This window comes from Pyrus communis, chromosome 3, assembly GCF_963583255.1.
Source record: "Pyrus communis chromosome 3, drPyrComm1.1, whole genome shotgun sequence".
NCBI lineage: Eukaryota > Viridiplantae > Streptophyta > Magnoliopsida > Rosales > Rosaceae > Pyrus > Pyrus communis.
The window spans coordinates 2025081-2035641 of record NC_084805.1 but is presented as its reverse complement, the minus strand read 5'-3'; the positions used below and the strand labels follow the sequence as shown (position 1 = coordinate 2035641).

Sequence of the window (10561 nt, the reverse complement as noted above, 5' to 3'; positions counted from 1 at the left end):
TGATTTACCCTGTATCACTGAACGGAGAGATTTTTCAGTGTAATTGGTACACCGATGGTACATCACATGTTAATATACAAATAGTAAGATATATATGCTAAAAAGTTAGTAACTGAAAAAATAAATTTCTCACCACTTTTATTAAAACACGTAGTATCCCACTTGTGTTTCCGTCGTAATTAAAAATAATTTGAACCCTCGGGAATTCCCAATGGAGGACCTAAACATGAAGCATTATTAACTGTATACAGCTCCCACTTTTTAATTCTACACTTCTCTAGGACAGAAATTAACCTCGTCCTATGCACATCAGCAGGGAATGCCCATCCGGACTGACAAGCACAGCGCCTGTATAACATTGTCCTGCACCATCTCACAAATTCAGTAAAGCTAATATGGTATCATCGCCAGCAATGGCTCACAGCCATCTTCGATCCTGAAACTCCATCTTTCTTCTGCTCATTCAACTCTGGAGTTCTTCTGGTTTTTGGTATTGGTGCTGATTCAATCTCATTTCTGAGTTCAAGAAATCGATGCAGTTGTTGTTTGCTTATTAGGTGCTATTGTTTGTATCTTCAATCAGTATTTTGGGACCCTAATTCATCAGTATTATGCATCTGTGATAAATTTTTCTGCGATTAAAGTTGACAAGATTCTGTGATTTGGGATTTCTATGATTCTTGAATGTTCTTGTGAATTCTTACTTTTCTGACCAGTTGTTATTTCAAGAAAGTATCAGTCTTTCTTGATTTGTAAGGAAAGTGTCAATCTTCCTTGAACAGTAAGAAGGTGTCAAACTTTCTTGAATAATTTGGTAGCTGTGAGTATTATTCTCACATCAGTGTGATGAGTTTCTTCTCTGTGATATAGAATTCGGTGTTTCTTGACCATTTCATCATGTCTACAACTAGTGTTAAAGTTGAAAGTCTTTTGGGCATGCTTACAATAAAACTGAAGGATGATAACTTTGCCAAATGAGCATTTCAGTTCAAGTCAGTTCTAAAAGGTTACAAAATGTTTGTTCACTTTGATGGGACTAATGTTTGTCCATCAAAGTTTGTGATACACACTGATACTGGAGTCACTACTGAGATAACTGCAGCATATATTGAATAAGAATCAACTGATATGGCATTACATAGTCTTCTGTTAGAAACTTTGTTTGATGAAGCCATTAAGTATGTTCTTGGTTGTAAAACTGCTGCAGAAGCTTGGTCAAATCTTGTGGAACGTTTTGTTTTTGTGTCTAAGTTCAGAATTAATCATCTGAAAACTGAATAGCATACAATACAGAAAGGGTCAAATTCAATTGGTAAAGTATTTGTTAAGGCTCAAGAACATTAGAGAACAATTGATTGCTGCGAGGGAATTTGTTTCTGACAATGATGTGATGATAGCTGGTCTTGCTAGGTTTCCAAAGGAGTATGCAATAATTCGAACTGTTATTTCTGCTAGAGGGTCATCTATTACATTGAAAGAATTTCATGCTCAGTTGCTAGGTGATGAAAAAGAAATTGAAGGAGAAATGAATGTGTTGTCTCAAAGCATGGATGCTTTATACACTCAAGGTTCATCTACACATAGAATACATCAAATGCATCTGGTTCTAACCTTTTGAGTCACTATCATATTCCTGCTACCACAAGTGGTACAATTACACAACAACAATATCAACAACAACCATATCCATAACAATATCCACAACAACCATATGCACAGCAGCCTCAATTCTTTGATTCACAGTCTTATGGTTTTGGTTTTATGGGCAATGGTCATAATTCTGGTGGTCTAAGACCAAACTTTGGCCATAAACCTTTTAATGGTTCCAATTACAAAGGAAAAAACAAGTACAGATCAAATGGTGGTTATAAAGGCAAGAACAATTGTGGAGGGTCTTATGGTTTTCAAAATAGGAATTCAAGACAAAATGGGTCTTGTATATGTCTGGAAACATTGAAAATAGGTCCAATGAGGTAATTAAATGTCAGATTTGCAATAACAGGGTCACACAACTGTCAATTGTTTTCATAGAAACTCAAATACACCATCCACATGTTTCTTGCTAGAGTGTCAGATATGTGGAAAACATTCTGCACTGGAATGTTTTCACAAGGCAAATTATGCATTTCAAGGTCAACCTCCACCTGCAACATTGAATGCTATGACAACACAGTAAAAAACTCAATATGCTCCTCAAGATTCTTAGATTGTTGACACTGGAGCTTCTCATCATATCATTGCAGATGTGAATTCACTTAATCAAGTCACTCCATTTGAATGTTCTGAGAAAATCACACTTGGCAATGGCACATGTTTAACCATTGACAATAGTGGTTCAACTAAACTCAAACACAATTCTTATGAAATTATTCTTAATAATGTGTTACATGTTTCTAAGATTGCAAGGAGTCTTCTCTCTGTGCAACAATTATGTGCTAATAACCACAGCTGGTTTATATGTGATGAAAGTGAGTTTTTTTGTGTTGGACAAGAAGACAAATGAGGTTTTGTATCAAGGAAAGAGTAAGCCTAGGGAGCTGTTTCAAATACCAGTTGTCAAATGATCAAAATGAGTGAAGTGTATAGTCCATAATTCAGCTTTTTTGGGACAGTTGGTAAAGTCAAAACTTTGGCATCAAAGATTGGGACATCCTACACATGAGATTTTGTCTGTCATGCTAAAACAGTCCAACATAAGTCATAGAAATAGATAGTGATCATAGTCTCTGTACTCACTGTATAAAAGGAAAGATGTCTAGAATTCTTTTTCCTACTAGAAGTGATGAATGTTCTTTACCATTTTAGAAGCTTCACTTAGACATATGGGGACCATCTCCTGTAAAATCTGTTCAAAGATACTATGTAACTTTTGTTGGCGAATATACAAAGTATGTTTGGATTTTTCCATTGTGCAACAAATCTAATACAATTACTGCATTTTTGAGGTTATACAATTTTGTTCTTACTCAATTTGGAACTGTTATTAAGTGTTTACAAGCTGATGGAGGAAGAGAATACACCAATCTTAGTTTTATAACTTTTCTTAGTGCAAAATGAGTTAAACATATGATATATTGTCCCTACACTCCACAACAAAATGGAGCTGTTGAGAGGAAGCACATGCATGTTGTAGAGACTGCTATAACTCTGCTTATTGCTACTAGTTTACCTATTGAATTTTGGTATTATGCATGTGCACATTCAGTGTTCTTGATAAATAGAATGGCTTATAAGTCTTTGGCACTGGAATCTCCTTACAAAAGATTGTATAACAAGCAACCAAATTTGAAGTCTATAAAGATATTTGGATCTGCAGTTTATCCATGGTTAAGACCATATAACAGTAATAAGCTACAACCAAGATCTGAGAGCTGTATATTTTTAGGTTATTCAATAGGTTACAAAGGTGTTATTTGCTATAATCCAAACACTAGGAAATGCATTATATGAAGACATGTGCTTTTTGATGAGTTGGTATTTCCATATGCATAAGACTCAAGCCAGAAACTCTGTCAACAGCCTATCACTTCATCTACATCATCTCAGTTTGTTAGATAGTTGTTCTAGTTCCAATTCCGTTACAGTTGGTATAATAGAAATACAGCAGATCAAAATAATCACTTGCATTCAGCTTCTTCTTTAAGTCAATATGAGTATTTTCTGTGGGTTTCAATTCGTTTGAATGATTGGGATTTCTTATGGGTTGGATTTTCTTCTCTCAAAATTTTACGATTTAGGGTTTGTTCGATTTCCTCTTTGTAGTTGGTGGCTTGTTTCTCTTTCACACTCCAGTAGCTGATGGAATTGGAAATGCTATTCAATTTCTATTCAGATTGCCGATTAAGTGTTTGTTTAATTTCCTCAGGAAATCGTACATGCGATGTATTCTTCTCTTTCTCGACTGTCTTCCTCTTTGATTCACCAGCTAGCTAGAACCCGATGCCCTGGCCACGCCGAGCTCATCACTTCAAGGTCTTTCTCCGACTCTAGGATGCCGCCAGGCAAGTTCTTCTTCTTCCTGCCTCCTTTCCAATTTCGTCCATTGGGTTTCTGTTTTTGTTGCCTATGAATTTGATTACATGTTAAAGTTAAGCGTTTTGGGGTTTGAATCGCATTTTGAATACGGTTGCTTGTGGAATTAGTTTGATGGGAAGGGAAATTAATTCTTCATTAATGGTAATTTCTTGCTAATGATTGAAAATATATTGTGGGATTTACAGGGCACCAAGAAAATTTTCGAAATGGTTTCAATGCTTCTGAGAATAGAGAGAGGAATTCCAGGTCTATCAACTTTGTGAGGGGAGTAGTAGAGGAGGATGGAAGGAGCAACTTTTGGGGTTCTCAGTTTCCTCGATATAATATATAGCAAAATGCTGATATTGTCCACGTAAAGCTGATGAAAAACAATACCTTTGTTACTGTGACGGACTCGAAGGGCAACAAGAAACTTGGGGCCTCAGCTGGTTCCATACCAGATATGAAAGGAGGACCAAAATTGGCTCAGTACGCTGCTGAAGCAACTGCAGAACATGTTGGACGGATGTCAAGAAATTTCGGCTTAAAATCAGTTGTGATGAAGGTGAAAGGGTCTACTTATTTTAAGAAGAAAAGGCAAGCTATCATGAGCTGGAAAGAGGGCTTCTCTAGCTCCCGAGTGGGTCACAGTCCAATTGTATACATTGAAGATACAACCAGAAAGCCCCACAATGGCTGTAGACTCCCAAAGCAGCGTCGTATCTAAACCACAGTGGGCTTTATCCTTGAGCAGGTATAATTTTACTTGGCTAGGGAGAAGTATTCGGTGAAATAATGAGCTTGACCTAGCTGTTTTTTTCCCAAAAAAAAAATTGAATGTCTGTCATATTGTGATGATAATGTAGTCTATTTGAAGGTCACCTTACTATGTATTAAAGATGGTTGTTTATTATGATAAAGTAGTTGGTTAATGTTGGTGTGGAAAGTTGGGCTTTTTCTTAAGTATACGTAAAGAAGTCATGTTGAAGATAGTCTGTTTATCAAGTGTGAAAGATCTTTGGATATCGCTTACCTATGCGTGTATTTTAGGTTACTAATGACTTAAGTTCAGGAAAATGTAGTTCCAACGAGTGCTATGAACAGGTCATTGCATGTTGGCAGCTGGTCATACTTTGAATCAATTTCTGTGTTTCCAGTCTGTTTTATGACTGAAATGTTTTAGGTTCGAGCTGATACACAAACACAAACAGTCCTTTTACGTCATGACAGTTTAATGCATACATTGCGGAATGCCTATGTGTGGGGGTTTCTGGCTAGGGTCTGGTTAGATTTGGTTCACCTGAAATCTTGGTCAGTATTGCTTTGTCATGAAGAGGGCCTCTTTACTCGACAAGAGTAAAGATTATAGCTCTGAGGGAAGAACCTTGCATGTCTGGCTCATTGTTATTCTTTTCTTTGCAAGATTTCAATGATCTTTAAAAGCCTGTTCCATTGATGAGTGAATGATTGAAGATAGTTTTTCAATGTTAGTTATTGTTCTTTTTCGAGCCAAATGATTTTGACTTCTCTTTGAGGTTGGGCTCTGTTCTTAGCTTTTGGGTTCCTGTACGGAATCACTGCAGGGTTCTTGCCGTAGTGTTTGTTTCGCGAATTGCTGTGATTTGTGCTTTTTCTTGTACTGATTGTATTTTTGGCTTCTGTGGCCACAGAACTCTGTTTACGAAATTTCTCTAAGATTTGGTGCAAAAATAATTTGGACATCGAAGAAGTAGATTTTCATATTTAGCTTTCATACACTTACATTCTCCAATGTAGAATTCATTTGTGCAACGAATGAAGAAATGATCACTAATGACTAATGACTAGTTGACTACTATATACTTTGTACTGCCTAAAGTAACTTGTAGTGTTTATTTTGGTGAGTTTTTAGGCATGGGATTTCTGGAGTGTTGATTTATTTTGGGGTATTTTCTTGGCATGGAGCATCCTGAGTGGGGTTTTATTTTCCGAGTAGTTCTTCGACTAATGTGAACTGGAGTTGTTGAAGTATTTGAATGGAATTATGGAAGCTACTACTACGTAAACTTTACCTGATTAAGTTTATCATACATTGCCAGTCCCAAGTCCGGATAAAAAATGAGTGTGTTAGGTAGTCAACAATCGGCACTCATTTTGTTTCATGTCGAATACTAAATTACGTAGTTGTAAATTTCCTCTATCCAAATTCTCTTCAACTTTTTATACTTTTTTAAAGGGGTGTGATATCCACATACCTTTTTTTACTTCTCACACACCCTTCTAATTTTTGGCAGTCGAATCGGATGAATTGAAGAAGATCAACGGACAGAAATTAACAAAAGATGTATGGATAGCACATCTCTTTTTAAATAAGTTTCCCTGCGCTCATTAACTTTTTCTCTATCTAGTTGCAGTGGATTTTACATTGAATTGTCCTAGTTTCTTAACTAAAGCTTACAAACTATTTCACACATTCCGCATCCATTTTCCGCGTTTGTAAGCCTAAAAACTATAAAATCAAAAGTTGTTTCCTGCAGCTCTCCAAATTGATCAGTAAACACTCACTCTCTATAGATTCTTTGACACCTCATCATTTTGGCACAATGTTTTATAATGTTGGTACAAGAACATGAGGTGACGAAGAGTCGATGAAAAGTCCCATTTTTTAAAAAGTCTCCTTAACATTTCTCTAGAATTTAATATGATAAAGAAATGTTGTTCAAATTAACAACGAAATACATGGCGTGATAAACAAAACTAGATAACACCAGTCTGATAATTAATTAAACGCTCAACAAGCATTAATTCAATCTCAGAGATGAACGTTTTTTGGATCGTACGTAACCATACAAAATAGCTGAATTAAACTTAATGCAAAATTAAGAAATAGTTAATTGATCATTATTTTGGTTTAAATTTTGAAGAAATGTTTCTTTTATTGGAGAAATTTTTCATATTGTGACGGGAATATAAATGGTACACCACATATTTTTATATAAATGATGTGAAATTTTACTTTTTAAGTTATTAACTTTTTAATACACATATGCCATCATTTTCATAGTAACACGTGATATATCACTTCTTGTTCCAATCACACTGAAATATCTCTCATTTCCTTAGTCTCTTCCTCCTTTCTCTTTTGACTTTTGTTCTTTCTCTGCTTCGTGCTTCTCATGCTGCAGCAGAAACAAGAAAAGGGAGCATAAACAAAGGTCAAACTTTATACTTTTAAATAACCAAGAGATGAAAAATTATCAAATAAAACGATCTTTTATTCTACTGATTAATTTCAGACAGCAGAAAACTATGGATTAATTCAATAAGACGTTTTGGTGAGATTTGGCCTCACTACCTCAAGTATATAATGTAGTCATTCAGATTACTGATTTATTAAAATAATTTGTTAGCTATACAAAATTTAATCTCTCCAATTGTTTTTTTTTTTGGACAAAAATGGTGACGCTCATATCGTAACAATTCCCCTATAAATTATTTAAAGGGAGAGAAATGTTAGAACTTGAATGCAGTGGGTTGAAAAGTCTTAATCACCGGGATAATTTAAGGGAATTCTTAATCCATTTCTCTTTGGCTTGCGTACTATTTGTAACAAGATATCCAACTCATACAATTTAAAAGCACGTACTAATTAATTAAAATCATGAAAATAATTAGGGGTTGGCATATTGATATTGTTACGTACCAAGGGCCAAGGCAATGCATAATCGCCAGTACGTAGCAGCAGCACACTAATTAAGTTCCTCAATAGTCACTCGACTCATCGGTTTCACTCCTCTTGCTGTACCCTCCTCTGCCACGCCCTCCGTGTCCTTCCTCCGAGTCATCTTCAGTGCTTACCCCTCCATAGCCACCTCTGCCGCTTGTACGACGTCCTTCAGCAGAGTAATCAGTGTTGTCTCCGTAGCCACCTCGGCCGCGGGTATGACGTCCTTCACCAGAGTAATCAGTGTTATCGCTGTAGCCACCGCCGCCAGTACGACGTCCTTCACCAGAGAAAGTAGTGGTCTCCGTAGCACGGCCTCCGTGTTCTTCTTCCGAGTAACTATCTGTGTTGCTGGCCCCGCCGTAGCCACCGCCACCAGTACGATGTCCTTCGCTAGAGTAAGCAGTGATCTCGCTGTACGCGGCACGGCCTCCGTGTCCTTCTTCCGAGTAATCATCAGTTTTTCCTCCTCCATAGCCGCCTCCGCCAGTAAGGCGTCCTTCACCATAGTAATCAGTGCTGTTGCTGTCACCGTAGCCGCCGCTGCGGGCCCCGGTACGTCCCTGGGAAGTGTAACCAGTAGTGGAGTCGCCCAAGCCACCACCAGATCGGGCACCGTAACCAGACTGAGACTGAGAGTAGGATGAGGTTTTGTCGTCTTCTTCTTCGTCCCTTTGGCTAGACAAGAGGCCACGGCTGTGCTGCTCCTGATCAACCATAGTGGGTTTGGGGTATTTTGGGAACTGTAGGAAAGTGCGAGAATGAATGAAGGTTATGAGGAGGAAAGGTGGCGACTGAGTTTTGTGATATTGTTTGAGTGCATGGTGGTGGTGGAGAGTTCTTATATAAGTGTTGGGCGTCCTAAAAATAACTCTCAGCAGGAGGCTTTGGCTCTTCTCCATCACAAGCTCATACGTAAAATATCCACCTAAGGTGGGACTCTCGTGGCATTGCCACTTGCATGGCTACCTATCCAAGCCTTGGTCGACGGTCGCCATTCCTCTCTCTCTCTCTCTCTCTCTCTCTCTCTCTCTCTCTCTCCCCAACGTGAATAGATAGGGTCATAGGGTTGATATCCTTCTAAAGGGCAATATGAAAAACGACGTTTCTTTGTTTTTCCTTTTGAAATGTGTTTGGGAAGCATACCTTTGGACTACATATTTTTTTTGTTTGAGACTCTAGGTATTTTATTTTGGCTATATCAATGTGGTAATCAAATTTTATCAACCCTGGAGAGGACGCACTACAAGAAAAATGGGCTAAGAACACAATTGATTTGTGACCTTCTCATTTTCATTGAGCACAAATACATAAGTGTGCTTTATAAGGTTCATTGTACACCCAAATATCTCAATTGTGCCCTTAAAAAAAAAAAAAACACATTAGTTTGTGTTGTGTGTTTGTGCCTACTAAAGTTTGAACACAAAATTTTGTGTCCAGCTTGCATGTGTCCTTTTAATGTCAGAGATAGATATTATATTATTAATTTACAAACACACAAAAGTTTGTGTCCTCAGCCACCCCTTTCCCCCGCCCGTATCCTCTTTCTCCCCCTTCTTCTGCATGCAACAGCACCGCCGTCTCCCGATCACCAACGACCGTCAAATTATACCTCCAGAATCCTTTTTCTGTCCTCTTTCCAAGCCCCAAGTTAGTTTCTACAAATTCATAGCCGGATTTCCTCAATTTCATATCTAAGAAATGGTGACCGCAGATTCTTTGGCCAGTTTTCGGCCAAGCCTGGCAGAATTAGACCTCGACCCTAAAGGTAAAGATGATCATCTCTTAGTGGGCTGTCCTCCAGTGTATGTTCTTTTCTAAAATAAAAACTTTCAGTTTTGGGATCCATTTTAGATTTTGAATTTTAATTCCTTTTTCTGTATGCATGTCAAAGTTTACTCGCTTGGAGACTGCTCGGAATTTCAAAGTTTAGTCGCATGTAATATTCTTGTTTTAAATTGGTCATTTAATTTTTAATGTTTATAGCTTATTGTAGTTTGTTTCATCAACTTTTCTGGCATTTTTTGTTTAAGTTTTCGATCTGTTTTGGTTGCCTAGGAGATGAAGGAAAATAAATAAAATAGAATTCCATGTAGTCGCTTTTGTTTCCCCGGGAAAGGAAGATTGGAAATATTCGACCAATATCAATCAAGCCAAAATGTTGAATTTAATTTAATTATTTAAATTCATTTCCATGTCGTATGATTACAGGATATTTCGTTGACTCAGGTGGTTTTCAACTTTTTCTTTCCCTTAATTTGAAATGGCAGTGAGATTAAGATACGATTACAGGATAATTACAGTGTTTTTCTTTTTGTTTTTTTATTTGTTTTATTTTTATTTCTTATTTTCCAGTTAATGAAAGATGCCAAAAACTCAGTTGGGTTCCCACAATGTAAGGTCCCATGGAGTCAATGAGGCAAAGGTTCATATGCAAGCATCGGGCTTGTGACAGACGGTGTAGGAGGAGGCCTAAACTGTAATCCGGTGTCACTCCGATGGATTGAGTTTTGTGATCTAGCTAAACTACCCATGATCAATCACATGAACAAATCATACAGGTAGTGCAAAAGTTGGTTATCTTCTTCCATTCATTCCTTCATCTACAAAAGATAAATCTGTGAGTTCACTTTACAGAAATCTTCCACTCAGGTTTACGTATTAAGGCAGTCTTATCAGATTTTAGGCAAAAGTGTGAGTCTTCATGTGGTAGGTTTAGATAACTATTAGTACTATAATAAAACTCATCATTTAAGCAAGTGTAAAATTGTAATATCTGATTACCAAAAAAGGGCATGATGCTAAATGCCTTAGTTAACGAGAAATTTGTAAATGAAATTCATG

At 37.2% G+C, this 10561-nt stretch overlaps 1 protein-coding gene and 1 pseudogene across 1 annotated transcript; one reads left to right on the top strand and one right to left on the bottom strand.

Moving 5' to 3' along the window:
* Positions 1–294: 294 nt before the first annotated feature.
* On the top strand, positions 295–4839 carry LOC137730284 (small ribosomal subunit protein uS11m-like; annotated as a pseudogene).
* Positions 4840–6903: 2064 nt separating this feature from the next.
* LOC137729991 (cold and drought-regulated protein CORA-like) lies at positions 6904–8506 on the bottom strand. The gene is made up of 2 exons (XM_068469052.1): positions 7697–8506; positions 6904–7172 (listed from the first exon to the last, which is right to left on the bottom strand). The coding sequence occupies exon 1, from the start codon at positions 8434–8436 to the stop codon at positions 7756–7758; it is 681 nt and encodes a 226-aa protein (XP_068325153.1). The 5' UTR covers positions 8437–8506; the 3' UTR covers positions 6904–7172; positions 7697–7755.
* Between the last annotated feature and the right edge of the window lie 2055 nt (positions 8507–10561).